Source organism: Sander lucioperca, chromosome 10 (genome assembly GCF_008315115.2).
Source record: "Sander lucioperca isolate FBNREF2018 chromosome 10, SLUC_FBN_1.2, whole genome shotgun sequence".
Classification (NCBI taxonomy): domain Eukaryota; kingdom Metazoa; phylum Chordata; class Actinopteri; order Perciformes; family Percidae; genus Sander; species Sander lucioperca.
This window is the reverse complement of record NC_050182.1, coordinates 37133834-37155983: the sequence shown is the minus strand read 5'-3', so window position 1 is coordinate 37155983 and position 22150 is coordinate 37133834. Positions and strand designations below refer to the sequence as shown.

Below are 22150 nucleotides of genomic sequence, written 5' to 3'. Positions count from 1 at the left end.
GATATATATATATTTTTTTTTATTGTGTTAAAAACTCTGAGCAACTGGACTGTGCGCAAGAGATGCCGGGCAACCAGAGACGTACGGTCAGAAAGGGTGTGAATTTATGTTACAAATGTGTCAGCAGCCGTAAAATAAGTCCTGTTGTTTGTGAATCGTATGCGTAGGGTGACCCATGGTGGCAGCCAGACCTGCTACAATATGACAGGGAAGCATCACCTTGAACTACGATTCAATCTGTTTTATTATATCCAATTATGGAGAGCACATTTTGTTTGAAAAAAGTACCTTAACCTTTCTTTTGTATTTATATTTTACTTGTTATCATACCCAGTATCTTGTGCAAAAATCTATTTCCCCGACTTCACTCCCTCTCATTTACTGAAAACCCTGCTGGCCTGTGTGCTTGTGTCATGTGACCACAACATCAGTGTCAACAAATAGAACCATGAATGGATCCACATCTGTTTGTTTTCATATTAAGAGGAATCATCACCTTATCTTTTAATAATACAACCAATTATTACAATGTACCTTCACTGTGACCTGGAGCTGTTGGTCTGATTGAGTACTTGTTCTAGTGAAGCTTTTATCAAATCAGTCAAAGAAACTGAAATTAAAAAATTAAGCTTGCATCCACTCATTTACATGTTTCTCGTAACTAAAACATTCTGTATTTGAGTTCATTTAAAATGTCTTAGATTACCTCAGCTTTAATAATCCAAACCCTGTGTACATATCTAAGCCTATCTTAGGTGTAAGATGTGCATCGTCATGTTAACAGAATAATTGTCCATTTAGTTCTTTTACACACTTCACTATAGTGCACAAACCTCCCCCCTGGCACTGCGTGCATCAGTGTTGTTTTAAACAGACGTTATTTTTCATTTGAATGGCGTACAGTCTCCTTTTAAACACAGCTGCAACATTTTGTAAAGGTAAAAATATAATACAATGACATTTTTTCAACTTCTTCCACCAAAGACCTTTTTTCACAGCAGACATTTTGACTTGGTGTTACTGCTGACATTAAAGACAGCTCAGTTCTGTCCAGGTGTCCCAGTAAGCCGTGACAGTGAGCCAGCGTGCACAATACCAGGACCCTGAAACTGAAGCAGCTAAATGGAATTCTGCCATCATAATTAATGTTATTGTCTCCACCGGTGCTTTTCCTACTGTGATAAAATGTCTTCTGTGAAAAAGTACTATTTCTAATTAAAACACTTTGACACAATTTCATATAGTGACATTAAACTTTATTGTGAAAATCCACAGCAGTATCAGATATTTAGCAAAACCAGTGGACGATGCAGTCACACCACTGAGTACATACACATTAACTACAGCATGATGAAGTTTAGAAACATCAGAATTTGACAGTAGTTGTTGGAGCAGGAATCCTCAGAATCTGCAACACAATCCGCAGACACCGGGGGTGCAGCAGCCGCAGCAAACACGACAATCAAAGCCACGTTTGTGTCTGTTGTTATACGGCATCTGTGTGAAAGACAAAAGACATGAGCAATGTGTTCATCTCCAGCGTCATCACTCACTCTGTCTATTCTCTCTCCTTCTATAGAGAGCATCAGGGAACTTTGTAGGGAAAACACACATTCACTTCCATTTAAATTAGCTCAATGTAGTGGGCCAAATCCATTCAGTTAGCTGAACGTACCTTCCATGAGTCCACTGATGTCTCCTCATGTTCAGCAGCCGGATTCTCAATGCCCATTGGTTCCTCCAGCTCTTGCACCTGTTGAGGAGTTGTGCACATTTACAGTAGAACCACATTTTAGCATTTTGACAAAACATTTATAGCTAATAAGTGAATGAAATGATTTTAAGTCAGGTTCTTACTTCAGTGACTGGGACAGCAGAGATCTCCTGAATACAAATAAAGGTGAGCACGACGGCCACTGCAACTGCAACACTGAATGTCTTCATCTTAGGATGGTTCAAATTGTTCAATCAAGTAGACTTCTTCAGACCTTTTGGTGTCTCTGTCAGCTCTTTGAGTGATTCCCCTTTGTGATGGCTGAGTGTGTAAAACTTGATATTTATACTCACTTAAGTCACTGTTGCTCCATCACTGGCAGCACTGACATGGCTCCAGGAATGGGCTTGCATCACTCCCTGAATGATGCTGGGAATGGTTGGAGGAAAGTCCAGAGGAATGGGAGGGTTAAGGTTAAGGTAACAGTCAGGGCCCAGTGTGACAATATGAAATCTATCATGAACCTTTATTTTCTACAGAAAGAACACACCGAGAGAAAGAGAGTTCAAAGTCTCAGGGGCAAAACATCCCACTTTTGCAACAGTACTTACCCTGCCACTATTAGGCTCCTTAATGCTCAGGCACCTTGCAGAGTAAACCTGTACTAAATGCATCTTATTCAAATGCACTTTATAGACTGCACAAGACACTTTATGGGAAGTTGCAATAACACAAGGTCTTCACAGTTTTTTACTGGTTTGAATGATTGTCTATGTGATTGTCTTTTATGTACTGTATGTTCCTGTGTATGTATTGCCTTTTCTAACCTGATTGGCACCAATCAACTGTGTTGACATGGCAAAGTATTGAACTTGAACTTGAACCTGAACTTGAAGATGGCATATATAATGAAAGTTGATTTTGTAAAAGCTTTTTTTCCCTTATTGAACCTTATTGCAATAGTTATCCTGATGTCTTGGTATTTGTTACCGATTGTTCATAGATCAATGTCATATATAATACATTTTAAACACTCTGACATGAATGTAATTACAAGTATATTAATTTTCAGAATTGTCCAGAAAAACACCCAACTATTATTATATTTGCATTATTTTTTTCTTTTTAAGATTGTCAGTGTAAAAACATATTCAAAAAACAAACAAAGTAATCAGTGTGAAGTTAACACTGATACAGTCAGGGGTCATTTTCATTTCTAGGTGCTTCAGTCCGTCCAAATATCTTGTGCAATAACCAAAAGCCCTTTCTTCATGTACAGTAACTCTGTCCCATTTACTGAAAACCCTTCTGACCTGTGGCCGGTTAGCTCAGTTGGTAGAACGGGCGCACATATACAGAGGTTTATTGCTCGACGCAGGAGGTCCAGGTTTCGAGTCTGGCCTGTGACGGTTTTCCTGCATGTCTTCCCCCCTCTCTCTCCCCTTTCATATCTCAGCTTTCCTGTCCAATAAAGGCAGAAATGCCCCCCCAAAAAAACTTCTGATCTGAGTAAATGGTTTAAATGATCACGTGAGTGTCAACAAACATTTCCATGAAGGGCTCCACATCTGCTGCAATATACAGATGATTAGCATTCATTTTTTAATACCTATTTTTTAATATGTGTGCAGGTGAGCATGGTCTGCAATCAGCTGCAGCTGAGACAGGTGTGGGCATGGCTAACGAGAGCAGAGCCTGCCAGGTGTGTTCATTGACACAGCTGGAGCTTGTTGTCTAATTACATTCCCCCTTTATAAGCAGTGTTGTGCTGGACCTTCAGATGACGGCCACACACCACAGACAGAAGGAAGCTGCTCTGTGAGATATATTTGTTTTTTTATTGTGTTAAAAACTCTGAGCAACTGGACTGTGCGCAAGAGATGCCGGGCAACCAGAGACGTACGGTCAGAAAGGGTGTGAATTTATGTTACAAATGTGTCAGCAGCCGTAAAATAAGTCCTGTTGTTTGTGAATCGTATGCGTAGGGTGACCCATGGTGGCAGCCAGACCTGCTACAATATGACAGGGAAGCATCACCTTGAACTACGATTCAATCTGTTTTATTATATCCAATTATGGAGAGCACATTTTGTTTGAAAAAAGTACCTTAACCTTTCTTTTGTATTTATATTTTACTTGTTATCATACCCAGTATCTTGTGCAAAAATCTATTTCCCCGACTTCACTCCCTCTCATTTACTGAAAACCCTGCTGGCCTGTGTGCTTGTGTCATGTGACCACAACATCAGTGTCAACAAATAGAACCATGAATGGATCCACATCTGTTTGTTTTCATATTAAGAGGAATCATCACCTTATCTTTTAATAATACAACCAATTATTACAATGTACCTTCACTGTGACCTGGAGCTGTTGGTCTGATTGAGTACTTGTTCTAGTGAAGCTTTTATCAAATCAGTCAACGAAACTGAAATTAAAAAATTAAGCTTGCATCCACTCATTTACATGTTTCTCGTAACTAAAACATTCTGTATTTGAGTTCATTTAAAATGTCTTAGATTACCTCAGCTTTAATAATCCAAACCCTGTGTACATATCTAAGCCTATCTTAGGTGTAAGATGTGCATCGTCATGTTAACAGAATAATTGTCCATTTAGTTCTTTTACACACTTCACTATAGTGCACAAACCTCCCCCCTGGCACTGCGTGCATCAGTGTTGTTTTAAACAGACGTTATTTTTCATTTGAATGGCGTACAGTCTCCTTTTAAACACAGCTGCAACATTTTGTAAAGGTAAAAATATAATACAATGACATTTTTTCAACTTCTTCCACCAAAGACCTTTTTTCACAGCAGACATTTTGACTTGGTGTTACTGCTGACATTAAAGACAGCTCAGTTCTGTCCAGGTGTCCCAGTAAGCCGTGACAGTGAGCCAGCGTGCACAATACCAGGACCCTGAAACTGAAGCAGCTAAATGGAATTCTGCCATCATAATTAATGTTATTGTCTCCACCGGTGCTTTTCCTACTGTGATAAAATGTCTTCTGTGAAAAAGTACTATTTCTAATTAAAACACTTTGACACAATTTCATATAGTGACATTAAACTTTATTGTGAAAATCCACAGCAGTATCAGATATTTAGCAAAACCAGTGGACGATGCAGTCACACCACTGAGTACATACACATTAACTACAGCATGATGAAGTTTAGAAACATCAGAATTTGACAGTAGTTGTTGGAGCAGGAATCCTCAGAATCTGCAACACAATCCGCAGACACCGGGGGTGCAGCAGCCGCAGCAAACACGACAATCAAAGCCACGTTTGTGTCTGTTGTTATACGGCATCTGTGTGAAAGACAAAAGACATGAGCAATGTGTTCATCTCCAGCGTCATCACTCACTCTGTCTATTCTCTCTCCTTCTATAGAGAGCATCAGGGAACTTTGTAGGGAAAACACACATTCACTTCCATTTAAATTAGCTCAATGTAGTGGGCCAAATCCATTCAGTTAGCTGAACGTACCTTCCATGAGTCCACTGATGTCTCCTCATGTTCAGCAGCCGGATTCTCAATGCCCATTGGTTCCTCCAGCTCTTGCACCTGTTGAGGAGTTGTGCACATTTACAGTAGAACCACATTTTAGCATTTTGACAAAACATTTATAGCTAATAAGTGAATGAAATGATTTTAAGTCAGGTTCTTACTTCAGTGACTGGGACAGCAGAGATCTCCTGAATACAAATAAAGGTGAGCACGACGGCCACTGCAACTGCAACACTGAATGTCTTCATCTTAGGATGGTTCAAATTGTTCAATCAAGTAGACTTCTTCAGACCTTTTGGTGTCTCTGTCAGCTCTTTGAGTGATTCCCCTTTGTGATGGCTGAGTGTGTAAAACTTGATATTTATACTCACTTAAGTCACTGTTGCTCCATCACTGGCAGCACTGACATGGCTCCAGGAATGGGCTTGCATCACTCCCTGAATGATGCTGGGAATGGTTGGAGGAAAGTCCAGAGGAATGGGAGGGTTAAGGTTAAGGTAACAGTCAGGGCCCAGTGTGACAATATGAAATCTATCATGAACCTTTATTTTCTACAGAAAGAACACACCGAGAGAAAGAGAGTTCAAAGTCTCAGGGGCAAAACATCCCACTTTTGCAACAGTACTTACCCTGCCACTATTAGGCTCCTTAATGCTCAGGCACCTTGCAGAGTAAACCTGTACTAAATGCATCTTATTCAAATGCACTTTATAGACTGCACAAGACACTTTATGGGAAGTTGCAATAACACAAGGTCTTCACAGTTTTTTACTGGTTTGAATGATTGTCTATGTGATTGTCTTTTATGTACTGTATGTTCCTATGTATGTATTGCCTTTTCTAACCTGATTGGCACCAATCAACTGTGTTGACATGGCAAAGTATTGAACTTGAACCTGAACTTGAAGATGGCATATATAATGAAAGTTGATTTTGTAAAAGCTTTTTTTCCCTTATTGAACCTTATTGCAATAGTTATCCTGATGTCTTGGTATTTGTTACCGATTGTTCATAGATCAATGTCATATATAATACATTTTAAACACTCTGACATGAATGTAATTACAAGTGTATTAATTTTCAGAATTGTCCAGAAAAAACACCCAACTATTATTATATTTGCATTATTTTTTTCTTTTTAAGATTGTCAGTGTAAAAACATATTCAAAAAACAAACAAAGTAATCAGTGTGAAGTTAACACTGATACAGTCAGGGGTCATTTTCATTTCTAGGTGCTTCAGTCCGTCCAAATATCTTGTGCAATAGCCAAAAACCCTTTCTTCATGTACAGTAACTCTGTCCCATTTACTGAAAACCCTTCTGACCTGTGGCCGGTTAGCTCAGTTGGTAGAGCGGGCCCACATATATACAGAGGTTTATTGCTCGACGCAGAAGGTCCAGGTTTCGAGTCCGACCCATGACGTTTTTCCTGGATGTCTTCCCCCCTCTCTCTCCCCTTTCATATCTCAGCTTTCCTGTCCAATAAAGGCAGAAATGCCCCCCCAAAAAAAAAAAAAAAAAAACTTCTGATCTGAGTAAATGGTTTAAATGATCACGTGAGTGTCAACAAACATTTCCATGAAGGGCTCCACATCTGCTGCAATATACAGATGATTAGCATTCATTTTTTAATATGTGTGCAGGTGAGCATGGTCTGCAATCAGCTGCAGCTGAGACAGGTGTGGGCATGGCTAACGAGAGCAGAGCCTGCCAGGTGTGTTCATTGACACAGCTGGAGCTTGTTGTCTAATTACATTCCCCCTTTATAAGCAGTGTTGTGCTGGACCTTCAGATGACGGCCACACACCACAGACAGAAGGAAGCTGCTCTGTGAGATATTGTTGTTTTTGAAGTGTGTTAAAAACTCTGAGCAACTGGACTGTACACGAGAGATGCCGGGCAACCAGAGACGTACGGTCAGAAAGGGTGTGAATTAATGTTACAAATGTGTCTGCAGCCGTAAAATAAGTCCTGTTGTTTGTGAATCGTATGCGTAGGGTGACCCACGGTGGCAGCCAGACCTGCTACAATATGACAGGGAAGCATCACCTTGAACTACGATTCAATCTGTTTCATTATATCCAATTATGGAGAGCACATTTTGTTTAAAAAAAGTACCTTAACCTTTCTTTTTTATTTATATTTTACTTGTTGTCATACCCAAATTACAACCTGTTGTTTTCTCTAATAAAAGCAGAGGCCATTTGAATTCTCGGTAACACATTACTTGAAGGTATCTACACAAGAGTGACATGACACTGTCATGAACACATAACACTGTCATGACACAGTCCTGACACATGAACCCTAACCCTAACTCTAACCCTATCCATAACTTGTCATGACAAAAAACGAATGACACTTACTAAAAGAAGCGTTATGCCATAAACATTTATGACTTGTAGATACCTTCAAGTAAAGTGTAATCAAATTCTCAGTATAACTTCAGTCTTTCAAAACACAGTATCTTGTGCAAAAATCTATTTCCCCGACTTCACTCCCTCTCATTTACTGAAAACCCTGCTGGCCTGTGTGCTTGTGTCATGTGACCACAACATCAGTGTCAACAAATAGAACCATGAATGGATCCACATCTGTTTGTTTTCATATTAAGAGGAATCATCACCTTATCTTTTAATAATACAACCAATTATTACAATGTACCTTCACTGTGACCTGGAGCTGTTGGTCTGATTGAGTACTTGTTCTAGTGAAGCTTTTATCAAATCAGTCAACGAAACTGAAATTAAAAAATTAAGCTTGCATCCACTCATTTACATGTTTCTCGTAACTAAAACATTCTGTATTTGAGTTCATTTAAAATGTCTTAGATTACCTCAGCTTTAATAATCCAAACCCTGTGTACATATCTAAGCCTATCTTAGGTGTAAGATGTGCATCGTCATGTTAACAGAATAATTGTCCATTTAGTTCTTTTACACACTTCACTATAGTGCACAAACCTCCCCCCTGGCACTGCGTGCATCAGTGTTGTTTTAAACAGACGTTATTTTTCATTTGAATGGCGTACAGTCTCCTTTTAAACACAGCTGCAACATTTCGTAAAGGTAAAAATATAATACAATGACATTTTTTCAACTTCTTCCACCAAAGACCTTTTTTCACAGCAGACATTTTGACTTGGTGTTACTGCTGACATTAAAGACAGCTCAGTTCTGTCCAGGTGTCCCAGTAAGCCGTGACAGTGAGCCAGCGTGCACAATACCAGGACCCTGAAACTGAAGCAGCTAAATGGAATTCTGCCATCATAATTAATGTTATTGTCTCCACCGGTGCTTTTCCTACTGTGATAAAATGTCAAAATGTCTTCTGTGAAAAAGTTCTATTTCTAATTAAAATACTTTGACACAATTTCATATAGTGACATTAAACTTTATTGTGAAAATCCACAGCAGTATCAGATATTTAGCAAAACCAGTGGACGATGCAGTCACACCACTGAGTACATGCACATTAACTACAGCACGATGAAGTTTAGAAACATCAGAATTTGACAGTAGTTGTTGGAGCAGGAATCCTCAGAATCTGCAACACAATCCGCAGACACCGGGGGTGCAGCAGCCGCAGCAAAAGCGACACTTAAAGCCACGTTTGTGTCTGTTGTTATACGGCATCTGTGTGAAAGACAAAAGACATGAGCAATGTGTTCATCTCCAGCGTCATCACTCACTCTGTCTATTCTCTCTCCTTCTATAGAGAGCATCAGGGCACTTTGTAGGGAAAACACACATTCACTTCCATTTAAATTAGCTCAATGTAGTGGGCCAAATCCATTCAGTTAGCTGAACGTACCTTCCATGAGTCCACTGATGTCTCCTCATGTTCAGCAGCCGGATTCTCAATGCCCATTGGTTCCTCCAGCTCTTGCACCTGTTGAGGAGTTGAGCACATTTACAGTGGGAACCACATTTTAGCATTTTGACAAAACATTTATAGCTAATAATAAGTGAATGAAATGATTTTTAGTCAGGTTCTTACTTCAGTGACTGGGACAGCAGAGATCTCCTGAATACAAATAAAGGTGAGCACGACGGCCACTGCAACTGCAACACTGAATGTCTTCATCTTAGGATGGTTCAAATTGTTCAATCAAGTAGACTTCTTCAGACCTTTTGGTGACTCCGTCAGCTCTTTGAGTGATTCCCCTGTGTGATGGCTGAGTGTGTCAAACTTGATATTTATACTCACTTAAGTCACTGTTGCTCCATCACTGGCAGCACTGACATGGCTCCAGGAATGGGCTTGCATCACTCCCTGAATGATGCTGGGAATGGTTGGAGGAAAGTCCAGAGGAATGGGAGGGTTAAGGTAAAAGTCAGGGCCCAGTGTGACAATATGAAATCTACCATGAACCTTTATTTTCTACAGAAAGAACACACCGAGAGAAAGAGAGTTCAAAGTCTCAGGGGCAAAACATCCCGCTTTTGCAACAGTACTTACCCTGCCACTATTAGGCTCCTTAATGCTCAGGCACCTTGCAGAGTAAACCTGTACTAAATGCATCTTATTCAAATGCACTTTATAGACTGCACAAAACACTTTATGGGAAGTTGCAATAACACAAGGTCTTCACAGTTTTTTACTGGTTTGAATGATGGTCTATGTGATTGTCTTTTATGTACTGTATGTTCCTGTGTATGTATTGCCTTTTCTAACCTGATTGGCACCAATCAACTGTGTTGACATGGCAAAGTATTGAACTTGAACTTGAACTTGAAGATGTATATAATGAAAGTTGATTTTGTAAAAGCTTTTTTTCCCTTATTGAACCTTATTGCAATAGTTATCCTGATGTCTTGGCATTTGTTACCGATTGTTCATAGATCAATGTCATATATAATACATTGTAAACACTCTGACATGAATGTAATTACAAGTATATTAATTTTCAGAATTGTCCAGAAAAAACACCCAACTATTATTATATTTGCATTATTTTTTTCTTTTTAAGATTGTCAGTGTAAAAACATATTCAAAAAACAAACAAAGTAATCAGTGTGTAGTTAACACTGATACAGTCAGGGGTCATTTTCATTTCTAGGTGCTTCAGTCCGTCCAAATATCTTGTGCAATAACCAAAAGCCCTTTCTTCATGTACAGTAACTCTGTCCCATTTACTGAAAACCCTTCTGACCTGTGGCCGGTTAGCTCAGTTGGTAGAGCGGGCGCACATATACAGAGGTTTATTGCTCGACGCAGAAGGTCCAGGTTTCGAGTCCGACCCATGACGTTTTTCCTGCATGTCTTCCCCCCTCTCTCTCCCCTTTCATATCTCAGCTTTCCTGTCCAATAAAGGCAGAAATGCCCCCCCAAAAAACCTTCTGACCTGAGTAAATGGTTTAAATGATCACGTGAGTGTCAACAAACATTTCCATGAAGGGCTCCACATCTGCTGCAATATACAGATGATTAGCATTCATTTTTTAATACCTATTTTTTAATATGTGTGCAGGTGAGCATGGTCTGCAATCAGCTGCAGCTGAGACAGGTGTGGGCATGGCTAACGAGAGCAGAGCCTGCCAGGTGTGTTCATTATATCCAATTATGGAGAGCACATTTTGTTTAAAAAAAGTACCTTAACCTTTCTTTTTTATTTATATTTTACTTGTTGTCATACCCAAATTACAACCTGTTGTTTTCTCTAATAAAAGCAGAGGCCATTTGAATTCTCGGTAACACATTACTTGAAGGTATCTACACAAGAGTGACATGACACTGTCATGAACACATAACACTGTCATGACACAGTCCTGACACATGAACCCTAACCCTAACTCTAACCCTATCCATAACTTGTCATGACAAAAAACGAATGACACTTACTAAAAGAAGCGTTATGCCATAAACATTTATGACTTGTAGATACCTTCAAGTAAAGTGTAATCAAATTCTCAGTATAACTTCAGTCTTTCAAAACACAGTATCTTGTGCAAAAATCTATTTCCCCGACTTCACTCCCTCTCATTTACTGAAAACCCTGCTGGCCTGTGTGCTTGTGTCATGTGACCACAACATCAGTGTCAACAAATAGAACCATGAATGGATCCACATCTGTTTGTTTTCATATTAAGAGGAATCATCACCTTATCTTTTAATAATACAACCAATTATTACAATGTACCTTCACTGTGACCTGGAGCTGTTGGTCTGATTGAGTACTTGTTCTAGTGAAGCTTTTATCAAATCAGTCAACGAAACTGAAATTAAAAAATTAAGCTTGCATCCACTCATTTACATGTTTCTCGTAACTAAAACATTCTGTATTTGAGTTCATTTAAAATGTCTTAGATTACCTCAGCTTTAATAATCCAAACCCTGTGTACATATCTAAGCCTATCTTAGGTGTAAGATGTGCATCGTCATGTTAACAGAATAATTGTCCATTTAGTTCTTTTACACACTTCACTATAGTGCACAAACCTCCCCCCTGGCACTGCGTGCATCAGTGTTGTTTTAAACAGACGTTATTTTTCATTTGAATGGCGTACAGTCTCCTTTTAAACACAGCTGCAACATTTCGTAAAGGTAAAAATATAATGCAATGACATTTTTTCAACTTCTTCCACCAAAGACCTTTTTTCACAGCAGACATTTTGACTTGGTGTTACTGCTGACATTAAAGACAGCTCAGTTCTGTCCAGGTGTCCCAGTAAGCCGTGACAGTGAGCCAGCGTGCACAATACCAGGACCCTGAAACTGAAGCAGCTAAATGGAATTCTGCCATCATAATTAATGTTATTGTCTCCACCGGTGCTTTTCCTACTGTGATAAAATGTCAAAATGTCTTCTGTGAAAAAGTTCTATTTCTAATTAAAATACTTTGACACAATTTCATATAGTGACATTAAACTTTATTGTGAAAATCCACAGCAGTATCAGATATTTAGCAAAACCAGTGGACGATGCAGTCACACCACTGAGTACATGCACATTAACTACAGCATGATGAAGTTTAGAAACATCAGAATTTGACAGTAGTTGTTGGAGCAGGAATCCTCAGAATCTGCAACACAATCCGCAGACACCGGGGGTGCAGCAGCCGCAGCAAACACGACAATCAAAGCCACGTTTGTGTCTGTTGTTATACGGCATCTGTGTGAAAGACAAAAGACATGAGCAATGTGTTCATCTCCAGCGTCATCACTCACTCTGTCTATTCTCTCTCCTTCTATAGAGAGCATCAGGGAACTTTGTAGGGAAAACACACATTCACTTCCATTTAAATTAGCTCAATGTAGTGGGCCAAATCCATTCAGTTAGCTGAACGTACCTTCCATGAGTCCACTGATGTCTCCTCATGTTCAGCAGCCGGATTCTCAATGCCCATTGGTTCCTCCAGCTCTTGCACCTGTTGAGGAGTTGTGCACATTTACAGTAGAACCACATTTTAGCATTTTGACAAAACATTTATAGCTAATAAGTGAATGAAATGATTTTAAGTCAGGTTCTTACTTCAGTGACTGGGACAGCAGAGATCTCCTGAATACAAATAAAGGTGAGCACGACGGCCACTGCAACTGCAACACTGAATGTCTTCATCTTAGGATGGTTCAAATTGTTCAATCAAGTAGACTTCTTCAGACCTTTTGGTGTCTCTGTCAGCTCTTTGAGTGATTCCCCTTTGTGATGGCTGAGTGTGTAAAACTTGATATTTATACTCACTTAAGTCACTGTTGCTCCATCACTGGCAGCACTGACATGGCTCCAGGAATGGGCTTGCATCACTCCCTGAATGATGCTGGGAATGGTTGGAGGAAAGTCCAGAGGAATGGGAGGGTTAAGGTTAAGGTAACAGTCAGGGCCCAGTGTGACAATATGAAATCTATCATGAACCTTTATTTTCTACAGAAAGAACACACCGAGAGAAAGAGAGTTCAAAGTCTCAGGGGCAAAACATCCCACTTTTGCAACAGTACTTACCCTGCCACTATTAGGCTCCTTAATGCTCAGGCACCTTGCAGAGTAAACCTGTACTAAATGCATCTTATTCAAATGCACTTTATAGACTGCACAAGACACTTTATGGGAAGTTGCAATAACACAAGGTCTTCACAGTTTTTTACTGGTTTGAATGATTGTCTATGTGATTGTCTTTTATGTACTGTATGTTCCTATGTATGTATTGCCTTTTCTAACCTGATTGGCACCAATCAACTGTGTTGACATGGCAAAGTATTGAACTTGAACTTGAACCTGAACTTGAAGATGGCATATATAATGAAAGTTGATTTTGTAAAAGCTTTTTTTCCCTTATTGAACCTTATTGCAATAGTTATCCTGATGTCTTGGCATTTGTTACCGATTGTTCATAGATCAATGTCATATATAATACATTTTAAACACTCTGACATGAATGTAATTACAAGTGTATTAATTTTCAGAATTGTCCAGAAAAAACACCCAACTATTATTATATTTGCATTATTTTTTTCTTTTTAAGATTGTCAGTGTAAAAACATATTCAAAAAACAAACAAAGTAATCAGTGTGAAGTTAACACTGATACAGTCAGGGGTCATTTTCATTTCTAGGTGCTTCAGTCCGTCCAAATATCTTGTGCAATAGCCAAAAACCCTTTCTTCATGTACAGTAACTCTGTCCCATTTACTGAAAACCCTTCTGACCTGTGGCCGGTTAGCTCAGTTGGTAGAGCGGGCCCACATATATACAGAGGTTTATTGCTCGACGCAGAAGGTCCAGGTTTCGAGTCCGACCCATGACGTTTTTCCTGGATGTCTTCCCCCCTCTCTCTCCCCTTTCATATCTCAGCTTTCCTGTCCAATAAAGGCAGAAATGCCCCCCCAAAACTTCTGATCTGAGTAAATGGTTTAAATGATCACGTGAGTGTCAACAAACATTTCCATGAAGGGCTCCACATCTGCTGCAATATACAGATGATTAGCATTCATTTTTTAATATGTGTGCAGGTGAGCATGGTCTGCAATCAGCTGCAGCTGAGACAGGTGTGGGCATGGCTAACGAGAGCAGAGCCTGCCAGGTGTGTTCATTGACACAGCTGGAGCTTGTTGTCTAATTACATTCCCCCTTTATAAGCAGTGTTGTGCTGGACCTTCAGATGACGGCCACACACCACAGACAGAAGGAAGCTGCTCTGTGAGATATTGTTGTTTTTGAAGTGTGTTAAAAACTCTGAGCAACTGGACTGTACACGAGAGATGCCGGGCAACCAGAGACGTACGGTCAGAAAGGGTGTGAATTAATGTTACAAATGTGTCTGCAGCCGTAAAATAAGTCCTGTTGTTTGTGAATCGTATGCGTAGGGTGACCCACGGTGGCAGCCAGACCTGCTACAATATGACAGGGAAGCATCACCTTGAACTACGATTCAATCTGTTTCATTATATCCAATTATGGAGAGCACATTTTGTTTAAAAAAAGTACCTTAACCTTTCTTTTTTATTTATATTTTACTTGTTGTCATACCCAAATTACAACCTGTTGTTTTCTCTAATAAAAGCAGAGGCCATTTGAATTCTCGGTAACACATTACTTGAAGGTATCTACACAAGAGTGACATGACACTGTCATGAACACATAACACTGTCATGACACAGTCCTGACACATGAACCCTAACCCTAACTCTAACCCTATCCATAACTTGTCATGACAAAAAACGAATGACACTTACTAAAAGAAGCGTTATGCCATAAACATTTATGACTTGTAGATACCTTCAAGTAAAGTGTAATCAAATTCTCAGTATAACTTCAGTCTTTCAAAACACAGTATCTTGTGCAAAAATCTATTTCCCCGACTTCACTCCCTCTCATTTACTGAAAACCCTGCTGGCCTGTGTGCTTGTGTCATGTGACCACAACATCAGTGTCAACAAATAGAACCATGAATGGATCCACATCTGTTTGTTTTCATATTAAGAGGAATCATCACCTTATCTTTTAATAATACAACCAATTATTACAATGTACCTTCACTGTGACCTGGAGCTGTTGGTCTGATTGAGTACTTGTTCTAGTGAAGCTTTTATCAAATCAGTCAACGAAACTGAAATTAAAAAATTAAGCTTGCATCCACTCATTTACATGTTTCTCGTAACTAAAACATTCTGTATTTGAGTTCATTTAAAATGTCTTAGATTACCTCAGCTTTAATAATCCAAACCCTGTGTACATATCTAAGCCTATCTTAGGTGTAAGATGTGCATCGTCATGTTAACAGAATAATTGTCCATTTAGTTCTTTTACACACTTCACTATAGTGCACAAACCTCCCCCCTGGCACTGCGTGCATCAGTGTTGTTTTAAACAGACGTTATTTTTCATTTGAATGGCGTACAGTCTCCTTTTAAACACAGCTGCAACATTTTGTAAAGGTAAAAATATAATACAATGACATTTTTTCAACTTCTTCCACCAAAGACCTTTTTTCACAGCAGACATTTTGACTTGGTGTTACTGCTGACATTAAAGACAGCTCAGTTCTGTCCAGGTGTCCCAGTAAGCCGTGACAGTGAGCCAGCGTGCACAATACCAGGACCCTGAAACTGAAGCAGCTAAATGGAATTCTGCCATCATAATTAATGTTATTGTCTCCACCGGTGCTTTTCCTACTGTGATAAAATGTCAAAATGTCTTCTGTGAAAAAGTTCTATTTCTAATTAAAATACTTTGACACAATTTCATATAGTGACATTAAACTTTATTGTGAAAATCCACAGCAGTATCAGATATTTAGCAAAACCAGTGGACGATGCAGTCACATCACTGAGTACATGCACATTAACTACAGCATGATGAAGTTTAGAAACATCAGAATTTGACAGTAGTTGTTGGAGCAGGAATCCTCAGAATCTGCAGCACAATCCGCAGACACCGGGGGTGCAGCAGCCGCAGCAAAAGCGACACTTAAAGCCACGTTTGTGTCTGTTGTTATACGGCATCTGTGTGAAAGACAAAAGACATGAGCAATGTGTTCATCTCCAGCGTCATCACTCACTCTGTCTATTCTCTCTCCTTCTATAGAGAGCATCAGGGCACTTTGTAGGGAAAACACACATTCACTTCCATTTAAATTAGCTCAATGTAGTGGGCCAAATCCATTCAGTTAGCTGAACGTACCTTCCATGAGTCCACTGATGTCTCCTCATGTTCAGCAGCCGGATTCTCAATGCCCATTGGCTCCTCCAGCTTTTGCACCTGTTGAGGAGTTGAGCACATTTACAGTAGGAAGCACATTTTAGCATTTTCACAAAACATTTATAGCTAATAATAAGTGAATGAAATGATTTTAAGTCAGGTTCTTACTTCAGTGACTGGGACAGCAGAGATCTCCTGAATACAAATAAAGGTGAGCACGACGGCCACTGCGACTGCAACACTGAATGTCTTCATCTTAGGATGGTTCAAATTGTTCAATCAAGTAGACTTCTTCAGACCTTTTGGTGACTCTGTCAGCTCTTTGAGTGATTCCCCTGTGTGATGGCTGAGTGTGTAAAACTTGATATTTATACTCACTTAAGTCACTGTTGCTCCATCACTGGCAGCACTGACATGGCTCCAGGAATGGGCTTGCATCACTCCCTGAATGATGCTGGGAATGGTTGGAGGAAAGTCCAGAGGAATGGGAGGGTTAAGGTTAAGGTAAAAGTCAGGGCCCAGTGTGACAATATGAAATCTACCATGAACCTTTATTTTCTACAGAAAGAACACACCGAGAGAAAGAGAGTTCAAAGTCTCAGGGGCAAAACATCCCGCTTTTGCAACAGTACTTACCCTGCCACTATTAGGCTCCTTAATGCTCAGGCACCTTGCAGAGTAAACCTGTACTAAATGCATCTTATTCAAATGCACTTTATAGACTGCACAAAACACTTTATGGGAAGTTGCAATAACACAAGGTCTTCACAGTTTTTTACTGGTTTGAATGATTGTCTATGTGATTGTCTTTTATGTACTGTATGTTCCTGTGTATGTATTGCCTTTTCTAACCTGATTGGCACCAATCAACTGTGTTGACATGGCAAAGTATTGAACTTGAACTTGAACCTGAACTTGAAGATGGCATATATAATGAAAGTTGATTTTGTAAAAGCTTTTTTTCCCTTATTGAACCTTATTGCAATAGTTATCCTGATGTCTTGGCATTTGTTACCGATTGTTCATAGATCAATGTCATATATAATAAACATTAAACACTCTGACATGAATGTAATTACAAGTATAATAATTTTCAGAATTGTCCAGAAAAAACACCCAACTATTATTATATTTGCATTATTTTTTTCTTTTGAAGATTGTCAGTGTAAAAACATATTCAAAAAACAAACAAAGTAATCAGTGTGAAGTTAACACTGATACAGTCAGGGGTCATTTTCATTTCTAGGTGCTTCAGTCCGTCCAAATATCTTGTGCAATAACCAAAAGCCCTTTCTTCATGTACAGTAACTCTGTCCCATTTACTGAAAACCCTTCTGACCTGTGGCCGGTTAGCTCAGTTGGTAGAGCGGGCGCAAATATACAGAGGTTTATTGCTCGACGCAGAAGGTCCAGGTTTCGAGTCCGACCCATGACGTTTTTCCTGCATGTCTTCCCCCCTCTCTCTCCCCTTTCATATCTCAGCTTTCCTGTCCAATAAAGGCAGAAATGCCCCCCCAAAAAATAAATAAATAAAAAACTTCTGATCTGAGTAAATGGTTTAAATGATCACGTGAGTGTCAACAAACATTTCCATGAAGGGCTCCACATCTGCTGCAATATACAGATGATTAGCATTCATTTTTTAATATGTGTGCAGGTGAGCATGGTCTGCAATCAGCTGCAGCTGAGACAGGTGTGGGCATGGCTAACGAGAGCAGAGCCTGCCAGGTGTGTTCATTGACACAGCTGGAGCTTGTCTAATTACATTCCCCCTTTATAAGCAGTGTTGTGCTGGACTTTCAGATGACGGCCACACACCACAGACAGAAGGAAGCTGCTCTGTGAGATATTGTTTTTTTTTTTTTACTGTGTTAAAAACTCTGAGCAACTGGACTGTGCGCGAGAGATGCCGGGCAACCAGAGACGTACGGTCACAAAGTGTGTGAATTTATGTTACAAATGTGTCAGCAGCCGTAAAATAAGTCCTGTTTGTGAATCGTCTGTCTTGGCTGTGGTTTGTGCCGAGGGCAAGCCACGCTGGTAGCCACATCTGCTACAATATAAAACGGGAAGCATCACCTTCAGCATTTCCTGAAATTACTGTATGATCTGGTTCATTACATCCAATCATGATGAGCACATTTTGATTTCCTTATTTTTATTTATATCTTATTTGTCATCAAACCCAAATTGACACCTGTTGGTAGCACTAATAAAAGCAGAGGCCATTTGTATTCTCTTTCAAGTAGTCTTTCAAAACACAGTATCTTGTGCAAAAAAATTTCCAATATCAGTGTCAACAAATAGAACCATGAATGGATCCACATCTGTTTGTTTTCATATTAAGAGGAATCATCACCTTATCTTTTAATAATACAACCAATTATTACAATATAACTTCTCAGTGGCCTGGAGCTGTTGGTCTGGTTGAGTCCTTGTTCTAGTGAAGCTTTTATCAAATCAGTCAAAGAAACTGAAGTTGAACGATTTAAGCTTACTTCCACTTGAAGATGAAAGAAGTCTAAATTATGTGCCACAAGATGTAAAAATTTTATTTAACCATGTTTTCTTTGTCCAATCGAAGGAATTTCCATCCAGGGACAATTGGTGTGTGTGCTTATTCATTAAAAATGGGTTTTATTCATTTTAACAAATAAACTCTTCCCTTATTATATTTCAATAGTCATTTTCTGACAATATTACCAGCAGGTTGTTGAATTTCTGACCAAATGTTAAGTTGGATTGTACACTTTTGTAATGCTATTCATTTTTACATGTTTCTCGTAACTAAAACACTCTGTATTTGAGTTCATTTAAAATGTCTTAGATTACCTCAGCTTTAATAATCCAAACCCTGTGTACATATCTAAGCCTATCTTAGGGGTAAGATGTGCATCGTCATGTTAACAGAATCATTGTCCATTTAGTCCTTCACTATGGTGAAACCTCCGCCCTGGCACTGCCAGCATCAGTTTTAAATGGATGTTATTTTTCCTTTGAATGGTGTACAGTCTCCTTTTAACATTAGAATCCTACAATCAAAACAAGGGAACATCCCATTCCTCTGGACTTTCCTCCAACCATTGCCAGTGATGGAGCAACAGTGGCCTGAGTGAGTATAAATATCAGCATGTTTTACACACTCAGCCATCACACAGGGGAATCACTCAAAGAGCTGACAGAGTCACCAAAAGGTCTGAAGAAGTCTACTTGATTGAACAATTTGAACCATCCTAAGATGAAGACATTCAGTGTTGCAGTTGCAGTGGCCGTCGTGCTCACCTTTATTTGTATTCAGGAGATCTCTGCTGTCCCAGTCACTGAAGTAAGAACCTGACTTAAAATCATTTCATTCACTTATTATTAGCTATAAATGTTTTGTCAAAATGCTAAAATGTGGTTCTACTGTAAATGTGCTCAACTCCTCAACAGGTGCAAGAGCTGGAGGAACCAATGGGCATTGAGAATCCGGCTGCTGAACATGAGGAGACATCAGTGGACTCATGGAAGGTACGTTCAGCTAACTGAATGGATTTGGCCCACTACATTGAGCTCATTTAAATGGAAGTGAATGTGTGTTTTCCCTACAAAGTGCCCTGATGCTCTCTATAGAAGGAGAGAGAATAGACAGAGTGAGTGATGCTGGAGATGAACACATTGCTCATGTCTTTTGTCTTTCACACAGATGCCGTATAACAACAGACACAAGCGTGGCTTTGATTGTCGTGTTTGCTGCGGCTGCTGCACCCCCGGTGTCTGCGGATTGTGCTGCAGATTCTGAGGATTCCTGCTCCAACAACTACTGTCAAATTCTGATGTTTCTAAACTTCATCATGCTGTAGTTAATGTGCATGTACTCAGTGATGTGACTGCATCGTCCACTGGTTTTGCTAAATATCTGATACTGCTGTGGATTTTCACAATAAAGTTTAATGTCACTATATGCAATCGTGTCAAATTGTTTTAATTAGAAATAGAACTTTTTCACAGAAGACATTTTATCACAGTAGAAAAAGCACCGGTGGAGACAATAACATTAATTATGATGGCAGAATTCCATTTAGCTGCTTCAGTTTCAGGGTCCTGGTATTGTGCACGCTGGCTCACTGTCACGGCTTACTGGGACACCTGGACAGAACTGAGCTGTCTTTAATGTCAGGAGTAACACCAAGTCAAAATGTCTGCTGTGAAAAAAGGTCTTTGGTGGAAGAAGTTGAAAAAATGTCATTGTATTATATTTTTACCTTTACGAAATGTTGCAGCTGTGTTTAAAAGGAGACTGTACGCCATTCAAATGAAAAATAACTTCTGTTTAAAACAACACTGATGCACGCAGTGCCAGGGGGGAGGTTTGTGCACTATAGTGAAGTGTGTAAAAGAACTAAATGGACAATTATGCTGTTAACATGACGATGCACATCTTACACCTAAGATAGGCTTAGATATGTACACAGGGTTTGGATTATTAAAGCTGAGGTAATCTAAGACATTTTAAATGAACTCAAATACAGAATGTTTTAGTTACGAGAAACATGTAAATGAGTGGATGCAAGCTTAATTTTTTGTTGTGTAAAGTGTTTTAATTAGAAATAGAACTTTTTCACAGAAGACATTTTGACATTTTACCACAGTAGGAAAAGCACCGGTGGAGACAATAACATTAATTATGATGGCAGAATTCCATTTAGGGACCGTTCGTTATTTAATTAAGGGGCCACCGGAGGAGTTTTGTGGCCTCTACTCTAAAAAGACGTGACCCTCCCCTCTTCAGTAACAATTTTCCTATGACCCTCCAAAATGATTTGAAAAAGAGGATTGACCCTCCCCTTGCATGCAAGTTTACACTTAGCAAAGAAGTACAGATACCATTCGATTTTTGCAGCCATGACGTACAGGAGTTAACCTCTGCATTCTCATCTTACACATCACACTCCTCTGTTATGGTGTGGTGGCCATTTCAGTAGATTTACTCACTAACTAAAGTATGGAAACTAAATGCACACTTCATGCATTACTGCATTACTTCAAATACTAAGTTACTCCTCTAGTAAACTAGTATTCATATGAAATAAAACAATAAAACATTGAGACCATTCAGCAAAGGAAACTGGGAAATAACAAAGTCAACACTGGTTGCTATGGACTTGTCACTAGACTTCATCATTGTAATATTTTAGCACATAGGTAAAGCTGCCGAAGCTGAACATTATATTCCAAAACATATATGTTTATTTTTAAAGCAGATTTTAAGTTACATTGTAACAATTTAACAATTCACCCTTATGAAATCCAATCGGATCCCAATAGACAGACGCTTAAATTCAACTAAAATGTAACAGTGAACAATCAGTGTTGGACCTACAGTCTGTTGAGATGCCTCTCCAAACGCAGAAACGAAGCGCAGTCACACCATAAAACATTAAGACACGTTGAAAAAAAAGATCCCTATTTTGCCGTAATCCAATGACACGGAAAAAAAGTAATCCACAGCGATCAGTAGATCCACAAAAAGGTAAATGACACGGTGTATCCAGCAAGGCCGATACGAGCGTCACATTCACCAGCCAGCTCCAAACAGGTGAACGAGGCCTCTCCACTTCACCGTTTAAACAAAGTGGAATAAACGTATAAAAGTCCAAATCTACACAAAACCCACAATCAATTAGTAAGCTGACATCACATTTATATACATGGCATTTAGGAAACCTTTATTGCAAGGTTGGCACGGCAAGATTTTTTTACTAAAGCAGTATATGAAATCAGATGTATTACCTATCACCATTTAG

At 39.3% G+C, this 22150-nt stretch overlaps 6 protein-coding genes across 6 annotated transcripts; 1 reads left to right on the top strand and 5 right to left on the bottom strand.

The window, feature by feature from the left end:
* Positions 1-1234: 1234 nt before the first annotated feature.
* On the bottom strand, positions 1235-2046 carry LOC116035363 (hepcidin-like). The gene is made up of 3 exons (XM_031278405.2): positions 1858-2046; positions 1676-1753; positions 1235-1497 (listed from the first exon to the last, which is right to left on the bottom strand). Exons 1-3 carry the CDS (start codon positions 1942-1944, stop codon positions 1402-1404), a joined length of 261 nt encoding a protein of 86 aa, XP_031134265.1. The 5' UTR covers positions 1945-2046; the 3' UTR covers positions 1235-1401.
* A 2720-nt stretch (positions 2047-4766) lies between these two features.
* On the bottom strand, positions 4767-5578 carry LOC116035364 (hepcidin-like). Its single transcript, XM_031278406.2, has 3 exons — positions 5390-5578; positions 5208-5285; positions 4767-5029 (listed from the first exon to the last, which is right to left on the bottom strand). The coding sequence occupies exons 1-3, from the start codon at positions 5474-5476 to the stop codon at positions 4934-4936; spliced, it is 261 nt and encodes an 86-aa protein (XP_031134266.1). The 5' UTR covers positions 5477-5578; the 3' UTR covers positions 4767-4933.
* A 3166-nt stretch (positions 5579-8744) lies between these two features.
* LOC116035345 (hepcidin-like) lies at positions 8745-9419 on the bottom strand. The gene is made up of 3 exons (XM_031278383.1): positions 9229-9419; positions 9043-9120; positions 8745-8864 (listed from the first exon to the last, which is right to left on the bottom strand). The coding sequence occupies exons 1-3, from the start codon at positions 9313-9315 to the stop codon at positions 8769-8771; spliced, it is 261 nt and encodes an 86-aa protein (XP_031134243.1). The 5' UTR covers positions 9316-9419; the 3' UTR covers positions 8745-8768.
* A 2660-nt stretch (positions 9420-12079) lies between these two features.
* On the bottom strand, positions 12080-12891 carry LOC116035346 (hepcidin-like). The gene is made up of 3 exons (XM_031278384.2): positions 12703-12891; positions 12521-12598; positions 12080-12342 (listed from the first exon to the last, which is right to left on the bottom strand). The coding sequence occupies exons 1-3, from the start codon at positions 12787-12789 to the stop codon at positions 12247-12249; spliced, it is 261 nt and encodes an 86-aa protein (XP_031134244.1). The 5' UTR covers positions 12790-12891; the 3' UTR covers positions 12080-12246.
* Positions 12892-15905: 3014 nt separating this feature from the next.
* LOC116035337 (hepcidin-like) lies at positions 15906-16682 on the bottom strand. The gene is made up of 3 exons (XM_031278367.1): positions 16533-16682; positions 16347-16424; positions 15906-16168 (listed from the first exon to the last, which is right to left on the bottom strand). The coding sequence occupies exons 1-3, from the start codon at positions 16617-16619 to the stop codon at positions 16073-16075; spliced, it is 261 nt and encodes an 86-aa protein (XP_031134227.1). The 5' UTR covers positions 16620-16682; the 3' UTR covers positions 15906-16072.
* A 2845-nt stretch (positions 16683-19527) lies between these two features.
* LOC116035338 (hepcidin-like) lies at positions 19528-20309 on the top strand. Its single transcript, XM_031278368.2, has 3 exons — positions 19528-19689; positions 19797-19874; positions 20050-20309. Exons 1-3 carry the CDS (start codon positions 19603-19605, stop codon positions 20143-20145), a joined length of 261 nt encoding a protein of 86 aa, XP_031134228.1. The 5' UTR covers positions 19528-19602; the 3' UTR covers positions 20146-20309.
* The last annotated feature ends 1841 nt before the right edge of the window (positions 20310-22150 follow it).

Bases quoted from the DNA above. Each gene is read 5' to 3' on its own strand.
- LOC116035346 (XM_031278384.2), bottom strand. From the start codon at position 12,789: ATGAAGACATTCAGTGTTGCAGTTGCAGTGGCCGTCGTGCTCACCTTT. The intron at 12,599-12,702 runs GTAAGAACCTGA...ACTCCTCAACAG, and splicing joins CTGCTGTCCCAGTCACTGAA to GTGCAAGAGCTGGAGGAACC. The intron at 12,343-12,520 runs GTACGTTCAGCT...TCTTTCACACAG, and splicing joins CATCAGTGGACTCATGGAAG to ATGCCGTATAACAACAGACA.
- LOC116035337 (XM_031278367.1), bottom strand. From the start codon at position 16,619: ATGAAGACATTCAGTGTTGCAGTCGCAGTGGCCGTCGTGCTCACCTTT. The intron at 16,425-16,532 runs GTAAGAACCTGA...ACTCCTCAACAG, and splicing joins CTGCTGTCCCAGTCACTGAA to GTGCAAAAGCTGGAGGAGCC. The intron at 16,169-16,346 runs GTACGTTCAGCT...TCTTTCACACAG, and splicing joins CATCAGTGGACTCATGGAAG to ATGCCGTATAACAACAGACA.
- LOC116035364 (XM_031278406.2), bottom strand. From the start codon at position 5,476: ATGAAGACATTCAGTGTTGCAGTTGCAGTGGCCGTCGTGCTCACCTTT. The intron at 5,286-5,389 runs GTAAGAACCTGA...ACTCCTCAACAG, and splicing joins CTGCTGTCCCAGTCACTGAA to GTGCAAGAGCTGGAGGAACC. The intron at 5,030-5,207 runs GTACGTTCAGCT...TCTTTCACACAG, and splicing joins CATCAGTGGACTCATGGAAG to ATGCCGTATAACAACAGACA.
- LOC116035338 (XM_031278368.2), top strand. From the start codon at position 19,603: ATGAAGACATTCAGTGTTGCAGTTGCAGTGGCCGTCGTGCTCACCTTT. The intron at 19,690-19,796 runs GTAAGAACCTGA...ACTCCTCAACAG, and splicing joins CTGCTGTCCCAGTCACTGAA to GTGCAAGAGCTGGAGGAACC. The intron at 19,875-20,049 runs GTACGTTCAGCT...TCTTTCACACAG, and splicing joins CATCAGTGGACTCATGGAAG to ATGCCGTATAACAACAGACA.
- LOC116035345 (XM_031278383.1), bottom strand. From the start codon at position 9,315: ATGAAGACATTCAGTGTTGCAGTTGCAGTGGCCGTCGTGCTCACCTTT. The intron at 9,121-9,228 runs GTAAGAACCTGA...ACTCCTCAACAG, and splicing joins CTGCTGTCCCAGTCACTGAA to GTGCAAGAGCTGGAGGAACC. The intron at 8,865-9,042 runs GTACGTTCAGCT...TCTTTCACACAG, and splicing joins CATCAGTGGACTCATGGAAG to ATGCCGTATAACAACAGACA.
- LOC116035363 (XM_031278405.2), bottom strand. From the start codon at position 1,944: ATGAAGACATTCAGTGTTGCAGTTGCAGTGGCCGTCGTGCTCACCTTT. The intron at 1,754-1,857 runs GTAAGAACCTGA...ACTCCTCAACAG, and splicing joins CTGCTGTCCCAGTCACTGAA to GTGCAAGAGCTGGAGGAACC. The intron at 1,498-1,675 runs GTACGTTCAGCT...TCTTTCACACAG, and splicing joins CATCAGTGGACTCATGGAAG to ATGCCGTATAACAACAGACA.